The sequence below is a fragment of the Aspergillus viridinutans genome (assembly GCF_018404265.1).
Source record: "Aspergillus viridinutans IFM 47045 DNA, scaffold_3, whole genome shotgun sequence".
Lineage (NCBI taxonomy): Eukaryota > Fungi > Ascomycota > Eurotiomycetes > Eurotiales > Aspergillaceae > Aspergillus > Aspergillus viridinutans.
Window position 1 is genome coordinate 3,077,147 of NW_025091219.1, and position 27,549 is coordinate 3,104,695.

Consider the following 27,549-nt stretch of genomic DNA (forward strand, 5'->3'; position numbering starts at 1 on the left):
GAGTCTGTTAATATAAACATAAGAGATATATTTCCCAAAAGGTAGAGAAGAAAATTTAACCCTACATAATATTTATTTTCTTCTATTTTAATCCGTGTGGTAGAATTGGAGAATAACCTGTAAAGGGACAGGTTACCACCGCAGGTTGCTATATCAAGGGCCTGGCTAAGACTTAGAGTTAAAAAGTATTCCACACAGAGTTTAGAAGAGAAACTAGATATTACTTAGCTACCTTAATAACTTTAGAGCTTCCTTGATAATATGAGTAGGTTGTTTAACAGAGATTAAAACTGCTAAGAGATAAACAATCCATAGTCACAGGGCAGACAGGTAAGCAAGACTCTGTGTCCTAATTAGTAAAGCATGATAGAGCATGGCGGGCAGATTAGCAAGGAGCCACTTGCCATAGCTTTCAGTCACGACCAGACAAGCAGCCCCCTGTTCCATGGTACCATGTGGCAACTATCGTTAAAGTCAAATGCACATAAAGCCAGTAGTTGGAAAGTCATTGGCGGTTTTGAACCAGAGCCAGCGATCGACCTTGTCTCCACCAAACGGCGCTCGGAAGATGGGGATTATGGAATTCCGGGGCTGGGGTACAGGGCTTATCAAATAATTAGAGATGGCTGCTAAAGTTTAGTAATTTCTCCATCGAACCCTTAACATAGGACAACAGGACGATGAATGAATGTTCCTCTACAATAACACAGTTCTTCAGTGGGTGCTGCTGTGTAGGGCTGATTTGCCTTCTAAGAGGGTTACAAGGGTTTTGCTGTAGTCTATAAATGGGGCGGAGAAAACATACCATAAGGAATGTAAAATAATTTAGAATATAGTCTGTCCTACAGGAAGGGTGTCCTATTTTGTTTAACTCTAAATAACCTCAACTTATACTAAAAGGGATTTTACAATGTTACTATCTCAGTATACTGAAGAAATGGCCATAAGTGAGCGCTCTTTAACAGGGTCTTTCCCAGACTATTCAGATCTAGAGACTGTCAGCTAGGTTTCAAGATCTATGACTAGCTTTAGCCTTAATACTATTTTACAGATCTCCTCCACTGTTTCTACCCCAGGTCGACAGAGAGAAAGCCAAGGGGTGGCGCTGGATATAATTACAGAAGATAACCCAGCACTTAACCCAACTAGGAAGGAGTTCAACCCATATAAATAGGCTCATACCAAGCTCAACCAGCTTAATGAGGAAGGCATCTTGTGCAAGTATGCAGGTGTGGTCTTTAAAAACCTTAATGTCTCCAGGTCCAGTGCAGCGCTGCAGCTTTAGGAAATAGTTGACTCAGCTCTGCTGGCTCTATTCTGTCTGGACATATACCAAGGGATCATGCATTCAGCACCCAAGAGGCAGATTCTGCATAATTTTGATGGTGTGCTGAGGAGCGGTGAGATGCTCATGGTCCTCAGTCAACCAGGCAGCGGCTGCTCAACGTTCCAGAAGACAGTCTGTGGTGAATTACATGGGCTTGAGTTGCATCCAGACTTGGTCATGCACTACAACAGAATTCCCATGAAGAAGATGCACAGAGAGTTTAAGGGCGAGTGTGTCTACAACCAGGAGGTGGATAAATATTTCCCACATTTGACCATTAATGAGACTCTGGAATTTGCCGCCTTGGCCAGGACACCATCTCATCAGTTGGTGGGTGAGTCTCGCAAGCAATATGTCAAAGAAATAACACAGGTCACCATGGCAGTATAATCAAAGTCTACACCTCCTATAGCCCCACAGAGGCAATAATCTATATTATAACCTAGGTTATCACCCTGGATATGAACATTTGTAATATCAGCAGGCCATTCCCTAACACCACTGCACTAATCCTTGACCCAGACACAATGGAGGAACTGCCCTCTGGCAGCGTTGGGGAGCTCTGCATCAGCGGTCCCCAGCTGGCTAGAGGTTACTTGAATCGCCCTGAGGCGACGAACAAGGCCTTCCAGGGTGATAATTCCAAACAAAGGTTCTATTGTACTGGAGACCTTGCTCGATTGCTGCCCAACGGGGAAATTGAGCTATTTGGACGAAAAGACGACCAGGTCAAAATCAACAGCCACTAAATGGAACTTGGCGAAATCGAGAGCGTTATCATGTAGGCGAATGTATTTAGCTAGTGTGCTGTCATTACTGCAATGGTCCTTAAGAAAAAGTAGCTCATTGCATTCTGTTCTATATCAGTCCAGATACTAGGTGAGGAGATAGGGGAAGAAGACCTGCTCCTGCCCCTAAGATAATTGCCAGAGGTTAAGTAAATTAAAGCACAACTAACTACTCTGCTGTAGTATATAGTCCCTATAATATAGCTTCCTATCTCAAAGCTCCCGAGTCTTACTTTGGGGGAAAATCAATCAGAAGCAACTTATGGCTCTGGTTAAAGGCATGGCTAACAGCGTACTAAAAGGCTACCTACCCCATTCTGAAATGTTGGAGATAAAGTCAGAAGCAGAGCAGGAATTACAGTCTCTATAGTCTGCTCTGTTTGACACACTGGTCAAGGAGATCCACGCCAATTCTACCTTTCATGCTCTGGGGGGTGATTCCATCTCCGCATTAAACCTAGGCAGTATGCTTCGTCGGCGCGGATACAGAATACAGATCAACAATATCCTATCCAGCTCCACGTTGCGGGAACAAGCCGCGCTGATGGTCAAGGACTAACCAAATGCTGATAGCACTGCTACTAAAACTGTCCAGTAAGTGGTGTTCCAGCCACCGGAAGCTTTATATAAATGCCTCATCTAAATCAGTGTCTCCAAGAACAATGTGGAGGACATCTATCCTTACAGCCCTGGCTAGATTAAATTCTTCACACAAGGAAAGAAGCAAGACTGGTTCTGGCAGCTAATGGCTGTTCATATACTACCTGATGACTTAGACTTTGATTGTTAGATCTATCTAATGACTCAGCTGATGAAGAATAACTAGATCTTACACACTCTGTATATCCAGACCAACACTAAGAACCTATAGATACTAGTCTAAGTTATGCTTAAGCACCCCCTTCTTAATCTTACCTATTGATCATACTATACAAAGGAAGAAAAGCAGAGCATATTAGAAGCTAAGTAGTAAACACTATTTAATCTAGCTAAGCTATTCATGTGGTACACATTACTTAAGAACTTAGAGGGCATACATGACCTAGTTATTAACTTACACTATTTATCCTATAATGGGATACTTCTTTATATTTTTAATAACTAATTCTAAGCCCTTAATCAGAACCAGCCTATCCAGCAGCCAACCCCTTTTAAAGACTTTATCACTCACTTCCTAGGCACACTGAAGCAGCCCTAGCTTAACTACTAGATCTGCCTTCTTTAAAACCATTACTTTAACTTCCCATTGATAGTTAACTAACCAAAGCTGTCTAGCACTGAGGTTACAAAGATTAACACATCCCTGGGCATTAACAAGCTGGCCAGATCCACAGGGGTAATGGCCCTAATCATGTTCTAGACAGCCTACTCTCTCCTCCTGGCTCACCTTAGCAGCGCACGGGATGTAATCTATAATAATCTTATAACAGGGTATAACATCACCTTCAATAACCTGCAGCTTATTAATAGGAACTGTGCTAACTTCCTGCTGTACTATTTATATGTGGCGGAAGATATAACTATTAAGGCCCTGCTCCAGTCCACATAGGCTGACTTCTGGGCCTTAATAGAGAACAGCCTCATGTCCCTTGGTGAGATATATAAGGCTCTGGGTTGTGACTGGGATACTACTGCTACTAAATGTCTCTTCTACTTCCATCTATTTAAGCCTGTCACCGCTTAGCAGGATCCAATGCGCTGGGTTATCATGAAGATGAGCAAGAACTGGATGGCTTTTAACTATGCTATCTAGATGGAGGCAGTCAAGGCAGTGGCCAAGGGTAAGTATATTATGTAATTAGACTATGATAAGAGAGCATTCTCATCTAAGGAGGCTTAGAGAGTGTTGGTATAGTATACTTAGTGCCTAGATGGCATGGTGAGAAGAATAGTAGTTAGGGAGCTGGGGGTCTAGTAGTATATATCTTAATATATTTTACTACACAGTTATATCTAAATATTTGAATATACTAGTTTATTTAGCTATTAGAGAGTCCATGAGTAGTAAAGTCTCATGCCTATGTAGATTATTTAAACCAGTTTATTAAGTCTATACTAGAATATATATTTATCTAGGTCTATTAATTATTAGGTACATCCCATCTTATATTTTCCTGCACTATAACTTTTAGGTTTATTTCTACTATTGCTTTTAACAGCTCTACTTCTTCCTTATACTATATATGAATTAGGAGATTACTACTGCAACCTAAAGGAGTTATAGATTTAAGTATAGGATAGCTGGCTTCAGGTATAGTTACACTGTTCTAAATAGCTAAGTATAATTTCTGATCTCTAAAGTTTTCTATTAAAAGATGAAAAGTAAGCTAAAAGATTATAAGATCCCTTTAATAATTAGGGCTTCTATCCTAGGAAAGCAAAGCAGCACACCTTCTATAAAAGACTATTTCTAGCCTCAGCAACTATGTTAGCATACAGTCTACTAAGCTTATCCTTAAGGTCTCCATCTAGCTTGCTAATCAGCTCCCTAAACAGGCTAAGGTAATTGGTCTAGTCCAGTAATAGTAGGTAGGTATCAGCTAAGAATTCCTCCTAAATTATATTCTTCAGGCCTTGTTCCTTAAATATCTCTGCCAGAGCCACGGACCACCTACAATATATTATAAGCAGTCACTGTAGGCATGATGTAGTGGTCTTACAAGAAGGTTAAGGAAGGAAGAATCAGACTTATAACAGGGGGGTTACAGCACAGAAATACACATCAAGGCACTGCAGAAGCTTTTTAGCATTCTCAGATGAATTAGTAGGGTCTGCCTTGATGATCAGGCACTTGCTGGCGTTGTCATTAGGCTCCTCCTATTACAGGTAGCCACTGGGCTCTAGATATCATAGCAGATGCCGTCAGCCCAGCCTTTCTCATAAGACCATTATCCACAGATGGAGCCAGCACATACTGAGCAGTTTCATCATGTTCTGTATGACAGGCACTGGATCGCTGCCTGCTTGGTTGACCACTTGCACGAGCAGTCGCGCATCCAGATGTAGTGCTGCAGGCTCAGATGGGTCGAAGCCGCGACATTGCGATTGAGGCGATATGGATCCAACGCTGAGGATACTGAGTTGCCGTTGGACTGGGTCATTGTGATACTGAGAGAGACAAGACCAAACTGGAAATAATATGCCACTATTGGACACACAATGGTAAAGACCTCTGATTATTTAAGTATGGAGAAGCATTCACCACTGCTAGCCAGGCGATCTAATAGTGATATATCTTGTTCTCTATCATCTCTGCCCCTCACAGGGAGCCCTGCGTGCTTGTCTGGTCATACACCCTCGCCGCGCTGAAAACAAAGGGCCATCATGGCCTGCCGCTGGTATTAGGTAGCAGGTCCCCCTATGAAGGTCGGTACAGCCCGCGTAGACGAAAAAGCATGGAGTGGCCTAGCTTTACCGCCAGGGGCGAAAGAGTTGATTGATACTCCACCCACACGAGTCATCGTTGCCTTGGCACATTCTCCCCGCACGCTTGACAATTCTTGTATAGATGCAAGTTAACGGTCCTTCTCGTCCGCATCAATTTAGACTGACAAATGTTCCGGCTTAGGCAAGTAGTTCACTATATAGCTGATGTTACCTCGTAGACTTGGGTCATTAAAGGTCTTTCAAATTCAACTTCTTGAACAGTAGGTTGCTGCGGTTCTTTCACCTAGGTCACAGACAGAAAAGGTGTATCAATCTGCATGATCTGCATGGATCTACCAGTAAGGCTTGGTAAGCTTCAATTTGTCCTCATCAGGACGGAAATTACTGACTAGTTAGCAAATTCAGCCACACGGAGTTTAAATAGATGCTGGACCTGTCAAGTCTAGAAGAAGAAATGTGACAAGACTCAGCCAGTGTGCCATTCATGCACTTATTTTGGGTTAGAGTGCTATAGATACAGCCCAAGACCCAAGTAGATAGATAATGACAGATAGCAGAAAGAACAGGCTGCAAAGTTTAAGCACATTATCAGCCAACAGAAATCAATAAATCAAAAGGAAAGGCTGCCTCAGGAAGCACAGGATTTTAATCTGAATCAGGGGCTAGTATTAACTAAAGACGCCCCTGCACACATAGCACCATTATCCGCTTCCATACCTCTCCCTTTTAATGATCGCAGTGATATCGGAGGTCAGGACCCATTTCTTGATATGATTTTAAGTTCCTTTATGGATCCAACGTGGAGTGCACCGCCTAACAGTGACTATATAGCTATTGCACCCTGGTCCTTGGTGAATAAAGAAGCTCACCAACACCCACCTGCATTTTTCCAGAATATAGACTCAACGCAGAACTCATTATCGCCCAGGTTGTCTGGAGATTTATCATGGCTTGCTCCTGACATGATGGGTGTGCACAACGTTAAGGCTATGCTGAATGTAATCATGCCACAAGATAAGATACAATTTGCCACGAGTAGACAATCCCTCTCCATTGTGGATGAATGGGCATAGGACTCATCTTTAAATAGTAATGGCTTCCCCAGTCAGGCTGGTGTAGATGATAATATTACTAGAAAACCCACTGCTCCAGGACCTCTGATTGAGCCAGTCTGACATGGAGGAGCAGAGGATGTGTTATTTATGCACTACTTAGATTAGGTATTCTACAATCTAGTACCCATTTTACCTCTCCCGCAACCCCTGAGGAAGAGGTTACCTATTCTCTATTTTAAGGATGGTTAAGCCTGCTTATCTTGCAACCCTGGCCCTTAGTGAACAAGACCTTCTCTCTATCCATCCATACTAGGGCAATGTTCTCGCCAGCCTGACTCAACTGCGCGCCAAGGGTGGCTACTATAATCTAGCAGCTTAGGGAACATAGCGCTTACTGTAAGAATCACATACATGGAATAAAAGTACTTATATAGTTTATAATATCAAGTCTCTCGCGTCCATCCTTCAGCTCTTATTCTAGGAGGTATATGTCCTCCCTTACTTCCCTTATCAAGTCTCAAAGGCTCAATGATTAAGCTCTTTGCCGGCGGCAGAGGGAATTAGCAGGTCCTCCTTCATAAAGTCACTCGCCTGATTCCCAGCCTTCTAGAGGCGCGAACACCTCTCATGAAACCAAAACTAGCAGGGTCTAACTATACAAACCTTCCACGCCATATAGACACACTCTCTCTTAATAATCATTATGTAACTAGTATCTTGCTTAGCTCCTTTATATTACTTAATATCATTGCATCTACTTCTACTTAATAGCCCCCCTTTCTTAATATTGACCATGCACAGGCATTACGTAATCTGTATGTATCATTAGAAAGCATTATAGGCTGTAGTAACTTAGTCATGGCACTTATCTTTAAGATCTCCTCACTAGATAGGTGGAAGGAAGAATCGCAAGTAGTGCATAAGCTAAGTATTATTAATCTGGTGGAGTGTGGCTGCCAGATTTAGGAGTGCCTTCAGCAGGAACTTATGGACATGGACACATTACTAGAAACCAGCCTATTATTATTAAATTACTTAGGAGCGCTCTCTGCCCCACCTAATACCTAATATTAACAGGCTTTTTGCCCTTGCAGCACTCATCTATCTCCATGTTATTATCTTAGGGGCACACCCAGAGCTGCTGGAGATCATAGATGCGGTCTTACAAGCTATAGCTATTTTCAAGGGCCTATGGGACCCAAGGCTGCTATAAAGTGTCTTAGTGTGGCTATTTTGCGTGTCTAGCTGCCTAGCCCCGGGCGAACAGCAGAACTCCCTTTATGACCCTTTTACAGCAGCAGAGATTACAGAATTGACAGTTAGTATGTGTTTTAAGGTGTTTAAAATCATGGAGAAATGTTGGGAAGCCAGAAAGTCAGGCCCCTTTAATTGCGACTGGGCTTTAGTAATAAAACAGCAGGGTTATTATGTTTTGCTCAGATAGAACTATCATATAGAAAATAGAGAAGTCATGGTCGCAACAAAATTTCAAAGGCAGCTGTTTCTTCTTCCAGATGGAATTCCGGAAGTTGAGAATCCACATACACCCTCGTCTTGCCCTTTTTATATTTATAAGCTAGTTGTCCACGTCTCTATGTCTCTCTTGCTGTACTTGACCATTACTGCGCAACGATATACAAATGTGGCTTCTACAGAGCAACTTAGCACCTTACCTGGCGAAAAAATTAGCACTACGTAGCGGAATCATTGTCTGTTGGGATTGAGTGGAACATTTTACTGGTACTCAACGCTGTAGTGTCACCCCAGCCCATACCGGTGATTGACCTAACGAAGTATTCAGTTCAAAATAGACACTATGAATAACAAAGGACAGGTCCTATCTCAGGACCGCTTGCTGAGGAGCTGCGGCTGGATAATTGACATATCCACGAATGTTGTTGACTAATCAGGGTTTGGTAGAGAGAAAGGAAAGAACAGGCTGTCTCAGCAATGTCAGCCACAGGTGTAAAGCTGAGAGTGGCGCCATTTTTACTGTAGTATTGTTGGGTAGACAAAGACTCCATGCTTAAGAGTATCGTTAGCTATTCAAGCTTACTGCGGCCAGCGTAGGGTTGGATCCCCTCAAAATTTGCCCCCAAATTTTTTTATCGACATCGAATGCTCTGGAACAAAGATTACAGGTTTGTTAAGCTATCCTAAAGGCTAGTGTCAGGGACACAGAAAGTGAGATATGAAGCTGCAGGTGAGGATCGGTGTAAGACACTGTTAGTAGATAGGACCGGTCAAAGCCATCCGCCAGCGACTAGATGAATGTGAGGGTCCCAGTAGCTCCTTTGCTTCTCCGATTTCTCAATTCCTGCACTTTTTACCTACTGGAGCACTTCTGATAAGGGGGCTGATGACTGCTTTTGATGTTCTTCACCATCAATGCATGGACCAGGAATATTACCAGACGGCTCGCACAATTCTGTTTAGGGTTTTGTTTTCATCTCCTGTAAAATAGGAGTACATTATACTCTTCATCTCTGCTCCATAGCAAAGCTGAGGAGCTGTATTTGTTAATTACAACAGCCCATGCATGAGAGCAAAATGAGGAAAGTCATCTCTTCTAGTTATGATTGAAGGCTTTGCTAACTGAAATAAGAGCCTAAATTTAGGACGCCTGTCCTACCAGTTGAGATTTATTTGAGTGAACTAAAGCAAGTGCTGCAAGACCCTGTCCCAGGAGGACTTATGGCAGCTTCTCTCTCCTAAGACTTGACTTGTCACCTGTAATCATCTTTTGAATATTTCTGTGACTATTCATGACATTTGTGCTGTTGCAGATATGGTACACACAATACCCAGTGCGATGCTCTGTGTAGATGGGGTAGCGCTGGCGCCACACCAGCCCATTGACCTGAAGGCGCTGGATGTGGATTTCTACTTTTGCAGCTGGTACAAGATCTTCAGCCCTCATATTGCCCAGCTGTACGCCCATCTGAGGGTTCAGAAGAGGTAAATGATGAGCATTAATCATTCAATTCCGAGCCCATATGCTTACGATACCAAACTGCACCCGGGGATGGGATGTTTTGAACTAGAACAGTTTGATCGCCGTAGTGGACTATATCAAGTCTATCGGCTGAAGCAGGATTGTTCACCAAGAGATGGTTCTTCAGGAGGCATTTTTGTGTTATCTTGATAGCAGGATGGACACTTTCACTGTTTATGGGGAACTGTATTCGGACCCATTGAGGCGCATATCCCTGGTCAGCTTCCGTGTTGAAGGGCGATCATTGAAGAAATTAAAAACATCATCCAGTGCCACACCAACTTCCGCATCGCCAGTGGACATGCATATTCATTTTGGTATCTTTATGAAGTCCTTGGGCTTCCAGAAGATGGGGTGATACGTGTGAGCTTCGCCCATTATAACACTCTGGAGGAAGTGAAAGGATTTACGAACATGTTGGATCGGCTGCTCGCGAATGAGTTGGATACCCTACCCTTCCTTGTGGACTATGCAGAATGTATTAATAATTATTACGTGTACTGCGCGACTTCAGGTCTGCACTGAACCCTGCTTTGCACTACCTGCCGCATCGAATAGGCAGCTGTCCGAAACGTCCACTGCACAGTCACCATGGAAAGAAGTATTGTTACTTGGTTGAGAGTATCTGCTGTGTTTTTGGGCTAACCATACCCAATCCGCATGGATATGGATAGTTACCCATTGGGTGCACATGATCTAGGGCCTCTCCGAACTGATAGGCTTATCTAACTATATCTAGGGCTAGATAGGCATATATCTTTATATATATAAAATAAAATATCAGATTTACTAGGAAGAATTCGAGTTGAGGTAAATTTCAGATTTTAGATGAGGGTGGTCAGGATGGTGGTGGTAAGATATTTATATATCCACACCACTTTTCATCCTAACATTAGGGCGCACCCCTACCCCCATATATCAGGCTATTTTAGTGTATACAATAGGTAATATATAATATTTATATATCTAACTATTATATTGTCATATAAAATATATAGATATCTTAGGTGTGTGGTTAGAATACTAGAAAAATAAGTGGTAAATGGTAATCTAAATACTAGAGGTTACCTAACAAGGCGGTATGGATATATCCTCAGCATGGATATGAGGGTGGGTTGCATAGGTCGTGGATCAACCCATAATCCACCTAGGTTGGATCAAACATCATGCGGATTAACCCATATCCAATCCACAACCAGTAATCCACAAGACATCCCTGGAACCGTTGAAAGTTTAGTTCAATGGCGTTCGACTGTGGTGGTTCCCCAATCGCACTTATGACCCATAATGGTTTAGGCTGGAGATTAGGTCACGTAATCCACAGCTGAGCGGCCACTACAACCGAACGCCACTTTTCTCCGCATCTTACCATGTTGTTGAAGATTTCAACATAACGAACAGAGTAGTACATTTCCTTGCTTTCTTCTTCAATTTCTGCTCATTTCCAGCACGCAAAACCTTGATTTTTAGTTGTAAAAGATGGTTTGCATTCATTGCCATGTGGCGTACATGTACAAAGTTAAAAGATGATCTTCTCAAGTACCTGGCCTTGATTCAGTGGTTTGAGACCAGCTTCTGCCAAGCCATTGCATATTTTCGTTTCAGTAAAGACTGCTTCACGCGTGGGAGGATAGAGTTAGTGAAAATCCTCTTTATCAATATAGTTATTTCCAGCCACTATCTTTTCGACCAGTGCCCCATACGCGCATTTCGGCGGCCCAAAAATACCAACATCCAATGGTTGAAAAAGCGCTCAGCCGTGGATTATGTTAACTGATTAACTATTAGTGTGGGATAATCTACGCGTTCAACATCCACATCAAGTGATTGTACCCATCCAGTTAAGCAGTTTTTCCTACCACATAACTATCCTGCGGCTCAACCACTAGAGCAATAATTAAAGAGAGAATTATTTTGGCCATGGTCAACGCGGGCAAGCGGTCAAAATGTTGTTTCGCGTGTCGACAGCGTCGAGTCAAGGTACAGTGACCGGTCTGAATGTGCTGTCAAGGTCTGTCAGGCTGACAGTGGTATAATTCCTCAACTTCAGTGCGATTTGCAAAAGCCATGCTGTCGACGTTGCACGGACGGCGGACAGGCATGTCCCGGCTATCCCGACTGGGACGTCATGCTTCGCGTGCAGAACACTTATGCCGAGAGGAAAGTGCAGATGCGGGTTGAAAAAGTACTAAGAATGAAGAGAAGAGAGCAGCTTGCAAGAAGAACAGCCATAGCCATCATCCCGCCAAGAGTTCACATTGCTACCGAGGTACACAGCTGGAACCATTTCTGCAGCGACTATGCAATCAATTCTGGCATTACTTTCTTCAACCTACTTCCTGGGTTTTATACCAATAGCTCATCGACATGTTGCCAGGAAGCGCTCCATGCCGTCAGCCTGGCTAGCTTGGCTCTCAAACTTCGCCAATCCGGATTGATGGCTCAGGCAAGGCGGCACTACGGCAAAGCGATTATAGCGCTCAATGTTACATTGAACGATCCGGTTTTGACTGCGGATGACTCAGTGCTGGTAACTCTGCTTCTGTTTTCACTCTTCGAGGTGAGCTATGTTCTGAGCTTGTCTTATCCTCACAATCTCTCTGAAAGGGCTCAAATGCCAGATGCTAAAAGGCTGGTTAGACCATCGTGCCGGACTACTTGGACACTACACTACCAGATACAGAGTTCCAATGTCATATCCACTTCCGCGGAGCGTTGATGTTACTCCGATGGCGAGCTGAGCAGGGACGGCGTTGCGAACTGGATAGACGCGTTTTTGCATTCTTCTCTCATATCTGTGTACGATCGAGTCGATCCTTCAAACTCCCTTTACAGTCAACGGTCAGCTGACATTGGTATTCAGTTGATGAGTATGTTCGTCGATCATGGGCTCCACGACGCCAAGTGGTCATCCCTTGAGAAATTCACAGCTCCTTGGATAAAAGATCCTCTTTTGGAACCAATCCTCGGTCGGTCGGTCCATTTCAAGCGGCGGGCTCAAGCTCAAATCACCGCAAGGGGCGATCAAGCATATAGACTGGAGGTGCTACCGCAGCTCATTAGGGATGGTATCAGTGTCAGTGAAGGCCTCGAAGCTACGGCCATAAGCGTCAGATCCTCTTCAGATCCAAATCTGCCGTCAGGTCAACAGCCCACAGCATTCAACCACATGTTCGAGGTATCCAACAAAACAACGGAGGCAATTGTGAGAAGCTTATATCGGGCTGTTAGATACCATGTCGTCGAGTTGGTCCTAGACCTCATCGCTCGCATGAAGGAGGAAGTCGACACCACCAGCCACGAATTCAATGGTCAGGTTTACGTGTCAGAGAGGCTCGTTATGATCCTTGAACAGATCTGTGGAGATATTTGCGCTGTTCTCAACTTTGACAGTAAGCACCATATCGAGGAAGATAAGGTAGGAATGGCCCATCGAGCATTTGGCATGTTCTTCCCTATGGTAGTCCCGCTGTTCTCTTCGCTGGCTGGAGAGGAAAAGAGAGGATGGCTCCGAGAAAAACTGCGACTCATCGGCGAAAGCACTGGATTTGGCTTGGCAACATTGGCAGCCCAAATGATTAATCCAATTGATAGTTAACTATGCGAACCTAATGGTATTCTGGTCACAACTTATTGAGTTCTCTGTGTTACTATGGAATTAGAAGGTTCGCTGCTCGCACGAAGTACCCGAAATGGTTTAGCGCCTTTAGTCAAACGGTTCACCAGTAGCCACACAGTCCACACTGCTACCATCTTATGTACCCACCGGCTTCGATAGATACACACTCGCATAGTATTATTGATGTCCTGCTCTGCTTGTTCGCGCAAAGAGTCCGAAATGGTATGGCAATTCTTAGTGGCGCAGCCGGCATGCGCATTGTCCGGTATCCGAGTCCACACTCCAGCCGTCTTGAGCATGCACATCAGTCATCTCCCCTGGGCCAGAGGCGCATGAAATAATTATAAAAGGGCCATGATCTGCCTTTGAACCAGTTGTAGCATCCTTAACTCCATTACCTTTTGTGCCCTTACTATAACCCTTTCTAAATCATTGTGAGCATATGCCCATACCAACCATGGCGCCCCCCTACAACCACGAGACCAGGGCCAGTGAGCTTGTCCGCCACTACGCCCCTCAAATCGCCGGAAAGATTATCCTCATCACTGGCGTCTCCCCGGGAAGCCTCGGCGAAAGCTTCGTAAAGCAAGTCGCCGCAGCACACCCGGCGGTTTTCATCCTCGCCGGCCGCTCAATTCCCAAGATGCAGGGTCTTGTCGACGATCTTAGCAACACACACCCAAGCATCAAGGTCAAGCCCCTCGCCCTGAGCCTTCTCTCATTTGCCGACGTCCGGAAAGCGGCAGAGACCGTCAACTCCTGGACTGACGTGCCTCACATCGACGTCCTGGTCAACAACGCCGGAATTATGGCTGTGCCGTACAAACAGACCGAGGATGGTTTCGAGAGCCAATTCCAAACAAACCATCTCAGCCACTTCCTCTTCACCAATCTCCTCATGGGGAAGATCCTGGCCTCGAAGACTCCGCGCGTCGTGACGGTCTCTAGCGGTGTGCACCGCGTTGGCCGTATCCGCTGGTCAGACCACAACTTCAACGAGGGCAAGCACTACCAGCGGTGGCTGGCGTACGGCCAGTCAAAGACGGCCAACGCCCTAATGGGTCTTTCGCTTACCAAGAAGCTCGGCTCCCGCGGTCTCCTCTCCTTTCCGATGTGCCCGGGGGTCAGTTTCACGAACCTCGCGACGCATGGAAGCGATGACCTGGCTTCTTTCTCTGCGGACCTCTCGGAGATGGATAACTTGTATGGAAATAAGTGGTTGTGGGGCATGGAGGAGATGAAGATCAAGGACTTGGACCAGGGCGCTGCGACGCATGTTTTTGCTGCGTTTGATACTGTTATTGCAGAACACAACGGTGCCTTCTTGAGTGATTGCCATGTTGCCGACCCGGATCTGGAAGAAGTGTACTCCTGGGCAACGACAATTTCCAGCTGAGTTAGCTTTCTACTTGACTGTGAATAGTGTTTAGCCTGGATTTTATGTTCACTGCCAGAGTGCGCAGAGGGTGGCCAGTCTTGTTTTTAAAAAGGAGATGTTAGCTATTTATAAGCCAGTTTTTCACCTGAGCATCTCCATTGTCACCCTCAACTTTGTCATTTGTAAGGATTCTGGAGACATTGCAGCCAAGTGTCTGCAGCTATGTGATTATAATAGCTAAATAACCAGCTTCGGTCTGTGTACTGCCCAGGATAGGATAGTCATATGGTCTAATAACAGTGCTTGTATATGAGGTGTTTTGTCGATGTGGGCATGAATCCATTAATTATTAAATTAATCCACCCCCGGGGATATTAAAGAATAACTTAAAGATAATCTCTCCCATTAGCCCTACCTTGAAGTATGTAGAAATAGCAGACTACACAGGTGCATGCATGACCATAGAAGTAATTGGTTAGCTCTCGTTGTGCTCAGAGGCCGTTGGACATCAGATACACCATACCAAAGGGCTGAATATCTGTGCTATAGTCGCGTTTCAGCCTTATGTACGACACACAACGCGCTTAAGTTCTCATTGGCACATGAGAAAGGTACGATGATCCAGCGCCTGGCTGCTGGCCGCTTGGGAAGCCTTTGCTATAAACCTGTTACTGTTTAAGAAGTTGGTATAGGAGACAAACAGCCGGAAGTGGGACAGTTTGATCATAAAGCTAGTCAAAGCGAGTAGAATTCCTGCATGCTCTATTAATAAGATCATATGATAGCTTCCATCTTCCATCCGTCCTTCCCTAACAGCTCTAGTGTTATGCGTAACTGGTCACGTTGACATGTCTTGTCAGAAAACTGCCACATCCCCAGTGTCTCCAGCATGTTGGTCCTTTCGCCCTTCTTCAAGTTACCGTCCTTTAATTGCTTTCTCCCTCCTTCCGGCTGACTCATCCGGTTCTGAATTAATCTCCATCTTGACATCAAGAGACTTTCAGTGCAGCGTCAGCACTGGTGGTGCCCGTAAGGGCAGTGGTAAGAATCTCCGGCGTAAAGAGTTGACAGCCCGATGCTTGAGCATGATTATGGCATGGAGGACCTGTCTGTGCGATCTGTGTCGCAGTCCGATCCGGTGGCCTTGCGTTGTGCATTGACAGCCTTGACGAGCTTGCCCAGAATGGCATACTCCAGCTTCAGCTTGACGCTATAAACCAGGCCCTTTAGAGTGACTTGAATTGCGTAAAACCCCGAGTACTGAACTGCAACGAATGAAGCATCCAACAGGATGATAAGGATGTTGATAACCAGCAGCTGATGCAGTATACCCCAGTAACGATTTCTGACATGAGTCTTGAGAAACTCGACTGTTTTGCAGATGTATAAAACTGATAGCAGAGCCTCCTGACAAAAGAATGCAATCAACTGTATCCTTTCCATAATTTCATACCCTTTCACGAATGCCTGGGGACGGCTCGGTGCATTGGCACCAAAGGCAAGCACTGTGGTAGGGATATGGAGTACAAAAGCGTTGACGATGATCATGTAGAGAATACCATGCAACAGCTTTCGACTCCGAATCAGGAGGTGGAGTCGTGACCATAGCACCATAGACTGGCCGGTCACCATGCAATACCATCCGATGCTCGCAAACGTTAATGTGATGTTATTGTTGTGGACGACGTTGGAAAGTTTGAGGATCAGGCCAAGATTATAGGGAATGATTCCAAGGCTTGCAACCAGCAAGGTCCAAAAGTAAACGTCCCTCCGTTTGAATCTGCTAAAGCAGAGAACCAGGAGCTCAATGACGTTGTAGGAGGCAATAGTGGTGAAAACAGAGACAAAGGCGGACTCCAGACATGCGCTGCTAGTGTAGATACCCTCTGTGAGCCCATGGTCGCTATCTGACGCGGTGGAATTCGACATGAATGTCCACACGCTAGGAGGTGGTTACAGAGTGCATCCAGGTAAGAGAGTCGGAGCGTGGTGGTAGTGATCGAAATTGGCCCAAGCACATAAAGAGCCAGAAGGCTGGGTTTTGTTAAACCCTCGATGCACGTCGGGTGATAGTGTGGCGAAAACAGTAGCTACTTTAAGCTTTTGGTCTGACAGTCTAGTCGGAAGTGTGATCTGGGCCAGATCGGGGCCATTCTCTTTTTGGTATCCTCCAGAGCACTGATTGACCCTCTGGCAAGCCAAGGTGGCGGATAGGCAACGGATCTTAAGAACTTAATTGGCGAGGAGTTATGGTCACGGCATTGGCCCCAAAGTTAGACACTTTACTCCAATCGAACTCTTCATAGCGCTGTACTCTTGGAGCTCTGCACAAAAGGCCGCCTGTGTGGCTGAGGCATTATTGAATGCGTCCCCCGGGAAGGAAGACCTTTCCCAGCCGGATTAGGGTCAGTTTTGAGCCGTTGAGAGATTTACAGTCCTCACGGGCCGTGAGGGCCGAGTGATTTCATGTGTGCTATGCACCTGCTTTGAAATATCCGAGCAATGGAGTCGAGGTCGCTGTTCCGTAAGGCTACGGCAATATCTCAATCATGCGAGCCACACATAAGCATCAGTTGCACTGTTGCTGTTGGTGGAATATTACCACAAGGAAAGAATAACCATATAGCTCACGCCAGACAGGCGATTTTGGGTTTGCCTGTGGAAGGCGCTCCCTCAGGCTGTGGTTCTGGACCACGTTCTGACCATGTTTCTCTTAAACTTAAAAATCCGCCACCAAGCATCGAAGACCTAAAAGACCATGACGATTATATTCAGTGCAGCGTGCTGGTGTGCAAGACTTATCACCCGCCTGTCCTCTCAATTCCAAGCCATAGACCATGCTGATACCGCTTTGCTGGTGATCATTCCCCCATAACAGACAAGATACGTGGTCGCCTACCATGTCTGGCAGCAACAACGGCCTCTCTGGAGGCATCTATACTAGCCGGCGGTGTCTAGATGAAGTCATCTTTGCGACCTTCATCGGATTGGCTTGGTACAATGCGATAGAGCTCGTTGTGCTTTGTTTTACAACGTTCAAACGGTGGAAGGGCACTTACTTCTGGAGTCTTCTTGTCGCATCGACCGGTATTATCCCATACTGCCTCGGCTTATTCCTGAAGTTCTTCAACATTGTCCATCATAATTATCTCGGAACACACACCCTGGTGACCATCGGTTGGTGTTGCATGGTGACCGGCCAGTCAATGGTGCTGTGGTCGCGACTCCATCTGATTCTGCTGAACCAACGAGTCCTACGCGGCATCCTCTACTTGATCATCTTTGATGCAATAATATTCCATATACCGACTGCGGTGGTTGCATTCGGCACTAATGCACCAAGCCATCCTATTACTTTTGTCAAGGCATACAATGTTCTTGAAAGAGTACAACTGGTTGGATTCTGTATCCAAGAGACATTCCTATCCGCAGTATATATCTGGGGTACATTGAAGTTCTTAAGGCATTCTGATGGAAACCGTTATCGGTACATCTTGCATGAACTCCTTGTCATCAATGTGATCATCATTCTTCTGGACGGCTCCGTGGTTGGCACGCAATATGCCGGCCTGTATTCCGTGCAAACCACCTTCAAGGCGGTGGTGTATAGCATCAAGCTGAAGCTTGAATATGCTATCCTTAGGAAGTTGATCAAGGCTGTCAAGGTGCCTCCTACACCAGAGCGACGCTCACCAGACCATGCCAAACCAGGGAGCAGTACATCGGACCAATCCGAAACAGAGCAACGCACTGCAAGCTCGTATGAATGCACAGGGGCTCGCCTAGGCATGCCGGAGGTCTCGCCGGAGCCTTCAAGGGTCCTTTCGACAACCACCATAGTCTTTGCTCAAAGCTTACAGGCGATGGGGCAAGGCTCCCACCGGGAAAAATACAGCGATATTTCAACGCTGATAAGGCCCAAAGGGAATGATTAGGAAAAGGCAATTGCACTACTTTTTACTAGAAGATCTCGCAAAAATTGCCCCACCGATCTGTGTATGTACTGTCACACCATGGGTTCTCATTCTCTCCTCGGCGTTCAGGTAGAAGGAAATCGGAGTAATTAAGTGATGAGTGTCCATAAGGACGACTCCCTCTTAGCTTGACTATTCCCTGTGAGTAATCAATTTTGGCGGTATGCCGTGAATATCAGTTGCCAAAGGTGGAGCCCTTTCGCAGGTGATATCTCACCAGGATACAGGTTCTCTAGGGCCTAAAGCATCCCTTCAAGCATTATGGCAGCATGTGCTTGCTTATTGATAGCTGTAGGCAGAGACATGATCGATGACGGATATCAGTCGTGGACCTTAGAACCTGGAGATTGCTTTACGCTTTGAATAACACAGTGCACTTTAATACTGCTCTGAATCATACCGTAGCTCCACCTTAGTTGGGAGGGCACTCTTGCAATTCATTGGATCACATCCCGATATTGGACCATCTCTTGAATCTTGAGTTCAATGACAGAAGATGTACGATGTATCCACGACGGCACAGAAGCTTCGACACGGACGTGGAGCTAATACGCCTGGAGAGAAGTAAATGGCTAGGATGAGTTTATTCTTTGACCAAGCCGCGGCAGGTTTCATACTTAGAGAACATCCAGCATGAACAATTGCGAAACGCTCAACGACTATGTTCGCTCGATTATGTCTCAAGCAATCCAAAGCCTCAACCAGAAGATGCAGGTAGATAACTGAGGCACTCGATAAATGGAACCAGCTCATGTGGGGACGCCTCCATAAAAGTGCTCGTTTTCAGGATACCCCAAACTCATCTATGATGCTAATTGCGACCATATAGAAAGGGTTCGCCGGTTCCACGGTGCTCAGGCACCTCGTCAACGCCGGGTTCACAATGGCCAAGTGCCAGAGGCGCTTTTCCCAAACCACGGAGTCACCTCCAGGGTAAACAAACCACAAAGAATAAGCGACAGCAATTGTTGCGACATCGTTAGGCTCGATATTGTGGATTCGACCTCGGATCCGGTAATGCAACCTATACCCTAGCTATTGTCTGTCTTCTTTCATATGTACACAGTATCAGGATCCCGGCATCTTGGGAACCGATCAGTCTTCCCGATGATCTCGATATTCAACGGAAGCTGTGACAATAGCATGACCGCCCAGAGTGCCTGGAATAAACTCAGTCAAAGCGAAGTTATGCAACACGGCATCGACTTACCTGGAATATCGTCTCCACGATGACCACATCTCCTCCCTCGATTGATAAGAGCCATGCCTCCCAGCTAGCCCCGAAGAAACCATCCGGGCACCGCTTCAGAGCCATCGGGCTGACCTCTTCGTATGCCAATGAGTCCCCGTACGCAAGTGAGTCCCGCCCTGGTCCAGGCACTCTATGTACCAAGCGAGCACGGTTCTCATTGTGATCGGGGCCCTTCTGGCCGAATCGAGCGTGAAAGGCCTCTCTTACATCCACTGGCACTGCCAGTTCTAGGAAGTCCCATTCGACTCCTTGGAAACGTTCCGGTTCTTCAGCCAGCTGGGCGAAGACGTCGTGAATCGCTTCAGCGGCTGCGATGGCATCTGTCCTGAGATATTGACGTGGGATTTTGCCGAAATGGTCGAAAGATCGCTCCTCCTCTGGACTCGGTCGGTACTTGAAGCTATGCGTGCTCAGGTGGCCTAGCTGAAGTGCCTTGCTATCATGCTCGTATACCCACTCGGCGATGGCAGACCATAGCTCTGCCCACTCAGCCCAGTGTCGATCCCGTCCGCCCTTCTTGGTCGTGGAAATATCGCCTGCTATGACGTCAAACTTGTTCTTCTTCCACCCGTACAATTCACCGTTTATATAGTGCAGTTTTTCATACTGCCCGGGCGGCCGGCCCGCGTAGGCGAGATCCATGTAGCCCCCCGCGCCACAGGCTACGCTGATGGCAGGACCGATCGCGCACGGCTGCGGGTCGGGGCCCATCAAGCGAGAGCGCGAGGTGCGACCGGCTGTTGCAAGCAAGATGACCAAATCCTTGGGCAGTCCGACCGAGCTAGGGTCTGTCATAAAGTCAACCATCGTGGGCTTCTTCCAGGCAGACTGTTCCTTGGGCGGCTCCAGAGTCCTCATGCTGGCATCGTTAGGTTCCTGCCCTTGAGGAAATCGCTTGGTGAAGAAACTGTAGAGCTGTGACCAATCTGAGTGATTGAAAATATCACGCAAGATGGCAGCGAATAGTAAGGTAGCTTGAGTCCGGCCAGATTGCTGCTCAATGAAGGCAAAGTCGTTCAGAGAGAAGCGATGCAATTTCTGAGCGGTCGGTCAGCAACACGAGTCTATACTCTTCATCGCACTGCTCCTCGAGAGATTTCTACATACCTCGCCAGGCTTCCAACGCTCGTCGGTCATTATATTGTATGTCTGGGGGGTGCAAAGATGCAGAGCCAGTGGAAGGGACACCTGCATGGGGATTGGCATGTTGAATACGGGGGCTGGCTTTAGAACGCTTTGATCTGCGATACGCCCAGTGAGGCTCCTATGAGATTTGTTATAATTGCCAATAGTGGAAGGGAAGCCTTTTTGTACAGTCGCGCAGCCGCGTAGGTCAGGCACACCTCGTGCCAAAAGGCTCACCACTCGAATGCTCATCAATAACGAGGTGGCTGTGCACTCGCCAAGCGTGGTCAGCATCCCATTTGAGACTAGTTGAACTGCATCAACGCACCCGAGAGAAGGAATACGAACTGGATAAGGCGGGGCAGGGCTTGGTTGCGGCTCAGATGAACAAGCCTTTTTAAAAGCATGAAGTTCGGGCCTCTGGCAAGATCGTGAAACCCATTATCCTCGACTATGGATATCCTAGGCGTGTCGGTCGGAGCGGTCTCGCTTGTTACTTTATTCAAGACATGTCTGGCTCTTTTCGAGACGTTTGAGAACGGCAGAAACCTAGGAATGGACTACGAAATTTTGTCTACAAAAGTCGGCATTGAGCGCGTTCGTCTCGCGCTCTGGGGAGATGCCGTGGGTCTCCTGAGACTGGCTCCGGACCAGGAAAAGAATGTCGACCGGGGAGATGACGCGGATCCTCGACTGGGCGAGCCGCGTATGATCAGGGCTGTTTCTGATATTCTGAATTGTATGCGACGGCTGTTCGAAGACAGTGCCGCGCTCACAAGGAGATACGGTTTACAGGCGACAACAACTGGAAAGATTCCCACCAGTGTCGGGGAGAATGCGTTGGCTGCAACATTCCACAAGACATATGCCCGTCTGCACGCATCTGCTTCTCGGATTCAACGAAGCTCATCTTTGGTCGCAGCGGCGAGATGGGCTATCAAGGACAAGAAGCAGTTTGAGCGGTTTGTTGAAAATCTCCGCAGCTTCAACGATAGCCTGGCTCTCCTGTTCCCGGATATCGATGAAGATTCGCGTCAGGTCATGGCAGATGAGATAAAGGAGTCGACAGACCTGAACGGTCTCCAGATCGTCGAACAGGCCGTCTCTGACTTGGAAGGAGGGGAACCGCTGGTAGAAGCGGCCAGCGTCCGCATTACCCAGCTATCCCAGTACTCTCAAAGCATTGCCGAAGCCCAATGTGCGCAAACGGACGATAGTGTTGCCGACATTGATGTGCACCGTCTTACCAGACAACTCGGGGTGCTAGACGCCTCGATGAGCAAGCGAGTTGAGCTACGAGGAGGGCTGCAGTTTAGCCTCGCCGGGATCGTGGGAGGTGATTGTTTCGCCGAATACTCCTTCTATGGTATGGACAGTAATGACTATTTGGTGGAAAAACATAAGGAGGCCCAGTATGTCAAACATTCCTGTCTGGCGTGGTGTAAGTCATGAGTCTCCTCTTCACTGCATGAACATGCATTTATCTGATCCTGTCACCAGCGTTGATGTACATGTCCGACAGGAAAAGACACGACCAGGCTGATTTCAGCCGACAGGATACGGAAGTATGTAAAAATGCGTGTTGATCAGAAGACTGTTCGGCACCAAGCTCACGCTGCCTAGTGTCATCGTCTCTACGAAGGGAGACTCCCCGGTACACGAAGCATTGGTGGTTACATAGCCGACTTCAACATGTGGATCCGAGCCAACAATCCCAAAACAGAGCAATTCTCCAACACCCTGCACTCCCTGCCGGACGTCGCATTTGAGGATCTAGTTGAGCGGGTGCGCCGCATACAGCTTCAAGGCGACCGGTTTTGGAGTGCCGACGAGCGCTCAGCAAGCAACAATCTAGAAGAGCTTATCGGTCCCGCACGCATGGGGTCCACGATGCCAGACCAAGTGACAGAAATACTCTACACCCTCAATCGCCGCAGAGACTTTCCAGACGTGCTCGATGGCGCCTCACTGGCCACTATCGCGCTCGGTACATCCGATAGTCTTTACAACTTTCTACTACAGGTAATACTGGCCTACGAACTACGGATGCGCATGCAGCGGCTATCCGATATTGGATTTGGCAATGTCAGTCCCCGCATTGTCGCCGCTATGCACGCCTCGGAGCGATGGCTCGACGGCATCCAGGTCAAGTTGCCCGATCCGAATGATAACAGCGTTGAACTGCATAGTCTCGTACATGAACGCCAGGTTGAAGGACTCATTCGCTTCGCCGAAATCATGGCTTGGCCAGCTCTTGGAGAGATGCGTATCTTTGCAGAGGAAGCCTATGCCAGTATCAGAAGGGGCATGGCCAGCAGCACACATCTTTGGGACTGGCTATATGGCCTCATGCTGCCTGGGCAAGGCTTCATTTTTGCGATTATGGCTGCGCTAGTTGCAGCCACTCCAAGTTTACGGCACCTGGAGGCCGCCGAGCATTACACTTCGGGACTAGTCCTCAAAGACCGGTCGTATTGGCGGGCAAAAACGGTGTTTGGCCGTGTCCTCGGCGGGATGAAAGGGGTCAGAGCGGCCAATGGCTGGGTTGGGCCATGCCCAGCTCCGGAGGATGTCCGAGGGGCGTCGCTCAAGGAGGGCTGGTGGCGTGTCCACGCGAGAGATGCTGCCTTTACCCGCTTCACGAACCAAGATCAACCAGCGGAGGTGCGCCGGTTCCCTCCGTTCCAGAGTTGCGAGGACAGTTCCAGTGCGGCAGAATGGATTCGGGGCTTGGGCAACCGTTCAGAATGGGCAGTACCTATCGGACCGTCTGAATCGTCAGATCATGTCGAGTTCCGTGCCCTCCATTTCCAAAAACTAGGTTCAGCCTTGCACGACACTACGCCCGCACAAGGCTCACTTATGAAGAGTGATGGGCAAGACGAACCTGAGCCAGAGCAAAGAGCTATTCTTGATCTACTTATCAATGATCGTCCGGTGAGCTTCACCCTCTATACCAACCCGGTATTCATCGCGGCACCAGCATGTATAGATGGACCCCATGCTGTCCACCAGCAAGATCTTCCCAAGATGCAACACATTCTGAGGCCGAGTCAACTTCTAGACCACGTTCACACTGACAAGAGGGTGCTCATCATTGACGCTACTGGGAAGGGAGAATGCGAGCTAGTAGCGCGAGCATGGTGCTCTCAGAATGGACAACATGCTATCATTGTAAGGGGGCAAGGAACATGCTTCGCATGTGCAGTCAAGGCTGCAAGTCAAGGCGCCCTTGTCATAGGCTGCGTTATCTGGTCGAAGTCGTGACTTTCAGACAGACAGTTGGACTGAAGAGGGCAGGCGGGATGAGTACAGGTAATTAGCCATGTTGTCCATCCACAATTCCCAGGCTGGGCCTCATTCCTACATCAGCAGGTCTATGCATAATCTCACGTTGACCCCGCAACCTCGTATATCTAAGCCCCCGACCGTACGTGCCCAAGCGTCTTGGCATGAGGCTGTGTCTAGGACCTCCGCTTGTGCAGACGGTTTTATTTCGGTCTTCTCTACTCCGTATATTATTCTGGGATGACAGGGTTGTAAAGTCCCTTTGCTAGAAATTGTGTAAGCTCGAGCTTCACAGATGGAGATAGCAAGTACCGCAATTGGGGTGGTCGGGTTGGCGGCTCTCTTTAGTACTTGCATAGAGACCCTGGATACACTCGCCGCGGCTGCAAGATACAGCGTCGATCGTGAGATCCTCCAGACAAAGATTGAAGTCGAACGGCTACGACTTATTATCTGGGGAGAGTCTGCAGGGCTGACGAATATCGACCCTAATCGACCCGAAGATGAGACTGCCAATGACCTCGACCTTCTCGACGAATCCCTCCGAGGCGCCGCCCTGCGACCGGCTGTGGCAGGCCTTTTAGCCTGCTTCGCCCACTGTATTGATGACGTCGAACAGCTGCAGAGCCGATATGGCCTGGTAGCGCAGAAGGAAAGTCAAGAGAAGGAAAGTATAGCGGCGTCGACAGAAGCACCAAGGCGACAGATGCTCCTCACCACCTTCCAGAAAACGTACGCGCGATTCCAGCAACGTACATTGAAAGTCCAGGAGGAGAGCTCGCCTTTGAAAAAAGCCAGATGGGCTGTGACAGATGAACGCAAGTTTCGCGCCCTTACTGCGGAGCTAAAAGCCATCAATGACTCGCTAGACTCGCTCCTCCCAGCCATCAGGGACAAGACACGGGTGAAGATGCGCACTGGCATTATGCGAAGCAATGATGTGGATCAACTGCAAAACCTCGTCACCGCTGCTGATGAGGTGACAGAGCTTATCGCCGAAACAGCGAGCTTGAGACTTGAGATGCTGTCTACGACAGGTCACCCAGGAGCCGTGAAACCAACTCTGAAGAGTGTCCAGGTTACAGCTGCGTCAAGAGGCTCGACAGAAAAACGCCTGAACGGTCCATCTACCCAGTTCCCGTTACCAGGGGTTCAATCTGTCGTACAGGACCTGATTGCGGCCACCGTCGATGTTCCGCCGAGTTCTTCTTCTGCGTCTACAGCGCCAGCAGGCGACCTCTATGATGATACCGGAGCACTGGTGATCCACAAAGCCTTTTACAAACCCGACAGCCTAGCATGCTTTTCTTGGCTCGTCGGGCTCGGGGAGACTCCAGAGCTGGCGGAAGCTGAGCCAGTGCCTGACGCAGCATTCGGTAAGATGCTCAATCTCTATACCCGTTACGAACCACATATCTAACAAACTCATAGATTTGCAATATATCCCAGACCTTGTGGCAATCGTTGCAGAAAATCTGTTAGAGGTGGACATCGCCGCCGACAGAAAGTATGCCGGGTGGTCTCCTGGATCAGTCTCCTTAACTGGCTTTGCCCGAGAAGCCACCTTCTGGAGGAAGGCGCCAGACCTCGAAAAGAGAGGGAAACCTCCCAGCTGGCAGCGAGTCACCTCAAAGCAGATTCGCAGTGACTTTATCGACGAGAGGTGGAAGAAGCTGGTGGAAGAAGGCCTTGGAGATGACTTTACAGACCAAAAGGGCTACGAGGAGGTGCGGGAGCTGATCGGTCCCAGCGAGTACGTCCTCAAGCAAATGATACTCCTGAATGCAGTCGAGAAAACCCAGGCTAATGACACTCTAGTTACACATGGCTTGATCCAGAAGAGGGTTTCAAGCTGCGGCATCAGATCACCGACCTACTCGGGGCCCTAAGCAGCTCGACATTACCCAGCTTCGAGGTAAACGGCAGCATTGCTCTTCTTGCATTTTACGAGAAGATTGATCCAAACTCGACTTTTGGATTTGCCGATTTCATGCGGCAGTTGCTCGTCGCTCGCGAGTTGACACTGCGAATCCAGCGAGCCGATAAACGCTGGTATGGTGGAATCACCACTCGAGTTCTTTATGACATGATAACGGCCGATCTATGGGCACGAAACATGGAGATCAACCCCGCTGGAGGCTATGGGGTACCTAAACTCGTGACTCAACGGCAGATGCATGGCATCATCAAGTTTGTCACCGAGATGCAGTGGCCCTATGCAGACGAGGTCCGCAAGACTGCCAACGATCTGCTTAACGCACAGCCCTACGAAGTCAACGTTGATGTGCGTGTCCATGACTGGATGAGTGGACTGGTCTTTCCAGGCGCTCATTTCCCCCTTAACCTCGTTGGTGTTCTCTATCAGCTCTCGTCGACCTTGCGAGCCCACATGCCGACCGATATCGTCAAGGTTCGCGAAGGAAACTTCGGCATCGTGTATCCCGAGGCGTCATATTGGAATGTCCGCTCTGTGCTAGGCAAGGTGCTGGCACCACTGTCTGGAGATCAGGAAACAGGCCATCCCAAGGTTCGTTGTTTAGGTGGCTGGGTTGGGCCCTGTCTTTCGCCCTCTCTGCCTGAATGCAGACTTGGCATCACTGTTTCTTTGTCGACACGGCAACCTCCGTATGCCCCACTAGATCTGGACTCTGGCGTTGGAGATGCAACTGAAACGACCTGGTCAAGGGAAAGTAACCATGGTGATGGCGGCGAGTGGACGCTACCAACGCCTCCTGAACTATCCCTTGATACGGTCGCAGTCCAAACTATTCGCCTCTCCAGGGTGCCGAAAGCCGATTTGAGCGCCAAAGATGCACTGTATTATTCTGCACGCATTGACTTTCGCCTGAGTCGCAGTTGTACCTTTATAACGTTCACGCTCTACACCAACAGTGTGTTTATTGCCGTACCACCGTGTCGGGGCAGTCATAAGATAGACCCACGCGCGGCAGGCCGCTACACATTCGCGGTGCGAGGAATTGAGGAACTCTCGCGTATCTCCAAAAAGGGTGATGCCGCTGCTAGGATGGCAATCCTTGTTATAAACGCCACGGGGGAACCTGCCAGTGAAGTATTTGCGCGTGCATGGTGCTGTCATACTGGAACTAATGCTGTGATCTGGAGGCGCGAAGGAGGCAAATGCTGTTTTAAATGTGCATTGATGGTTGCATCCACAGATGGTTTAGGAACAGGGGTTTTGATTGCTTGCTAGACATTTGCTTCCTCGTATTCGCAATAGAACATGAATAAGCCATGAATTGCCGTTTTAATGGTTTCCTATGAATCGACAACATTAATCCAGAGTACAGTATGCATTGTTTTACACAGGCCGCACTTCATCATTGGATATATCTAGTACTGC

The 27,549-nt window shown here is 47.6% G+C and overlaps 7 protein-coding genes across 7 annotated transcripts; 5 read left to right on the top strand and 2 right to left on the bottom strand.

Moving 5' to 3' along the window:
• Window positions 1–1,342: 1,342 nt before the first annotated feature.
• Window positions 1,343–2,076, top strand: Aspvir_005984 (uncharacterized protein; the record flags this gene model as incomplete). The annotated part of the gene is made up of 2 exons (XM_043269194.1): window positions 1,343–1,711; window positions 1,774–2,076. 2 exons carry the CDS (start codon window positions 1,343–1,345, stop codon window positions 2,074–2,076), a joined length of 672 nt encoding a protein of 223 aa, XP_043125129.1.
• A 9,604-nt stretch (window positions 2,077–11,680) lies between these two features.
• Aspvir_005985 (uncharacterized protein) lies at window positions 11,681–13,150 on the top strand (the record flags this gene model as incomplete). Its single annotated transcript, XM_043269195.1, has 3 exons — window positions 11,681–12,112; window positions 12,193–12,351; window positions 12,416–13,150. 3 exons carry the CDS (start codon window positions 11,681–11,683, stop codon window positions 13,148–13,150), a joined length of 1,326 nt encoding a protein of 441 aa, XP_043125130.1.
• Window positions 13,151–13,628: 478 nt separating this feature from the next.
• Window positions 13,629–14,567, top strand: Aspvir_005986 (oxidoreductase, short-chain dehydrogenase/reductase family; the record flags this gene model as incomplete). Its single annotated transcript, XM_043269196.1, has 1 exon — window positions 13,629–14,567. One exon carries the CDS (start codon window positions 13,629–13,631, stop codon window positions 14,565–14,567), a length of 939 nt encoding a protein of 312 aa, XP_043125131.1.
• A 1,071-nt stretch (window positions 14,568–15,638) lies between these two features.
• On the bottom strand, window positions 15,639–16,478 carry Aspvir_005987 (uncharacterized protein; the record flags this gene model as incomplete). Its single annotated transcript, XM_043269197.1, has 1 exon — window positions 15,639–16,478. The coding sequence occupies one exon, from the start codon at window positions 16,476–16,478 to the stop codon at window positions 15,639–15,641; it is 840 nt and encodes a 279-aa protein (XP_043125132.1).
• Window positions 16,479–17,449: 971 nt separating this feature from the next.
• Aspvir_005988 (uncharacterized protein) lies at window positions 17,450–18,484 on the top strand (the record flags this gene model as incomplete). Its single annotated transcript, XM_043269198.1, has 1 exon — window positions 17,450–18,484. One exon carries the CDS (start codon window positions 17,450–17,452, stop codon window positions 18,482–18,484), a length of 1,035 nt encoding a protein of 344 aa, XP_043125133.1.
• A 1,091-nt stretch (window positions 18,485–19,575) lies between these two features.
• Window positions 19,576–20,981, bottom strand: Aspvir_005989 (uncharacterized protein; the record flags this gene model as incomplete). The annotated part of the gene is made up of 3 exons (XM_043269199.1): window positions 19,576–19,683; window positions 19,734–20,813; window positions 20,883–20,981. 3 exons carry the CDS (start codon window positions 20,979–20,981, stop codon window positions 19,576–19,578), a joined length of 1,287 nt encoding a protein of 428 aa, XP_043125134.1.
• Window positions 20,982–21,353: 372 nt separating this feature from the next.
• Aspvir_005990 (uncharacterized protein) lies at window positions 21,354–27,399 on the top strand (the record flags this gene model as incomplete). The annotated part of the gene is made up of 6 exons (XM_043269200.1): window positions 21,354–22,341; window positions 22,401–22,465; window positions 22,524–24,074; window positions 24,484–25,564; window positions 25,620–25,941; window positions 26,007–27,399. 6 exons carry the CDS (start codon window positions 21,354–21,356, stop codon window positions 27,397–27,399), a joined length of 5,400 nt encoding a protein of 1,799 aa, XP_043125135.1.
• Between the last annotated feature and the right edge of the window lie 150 nt (window positions 27,400–27,549).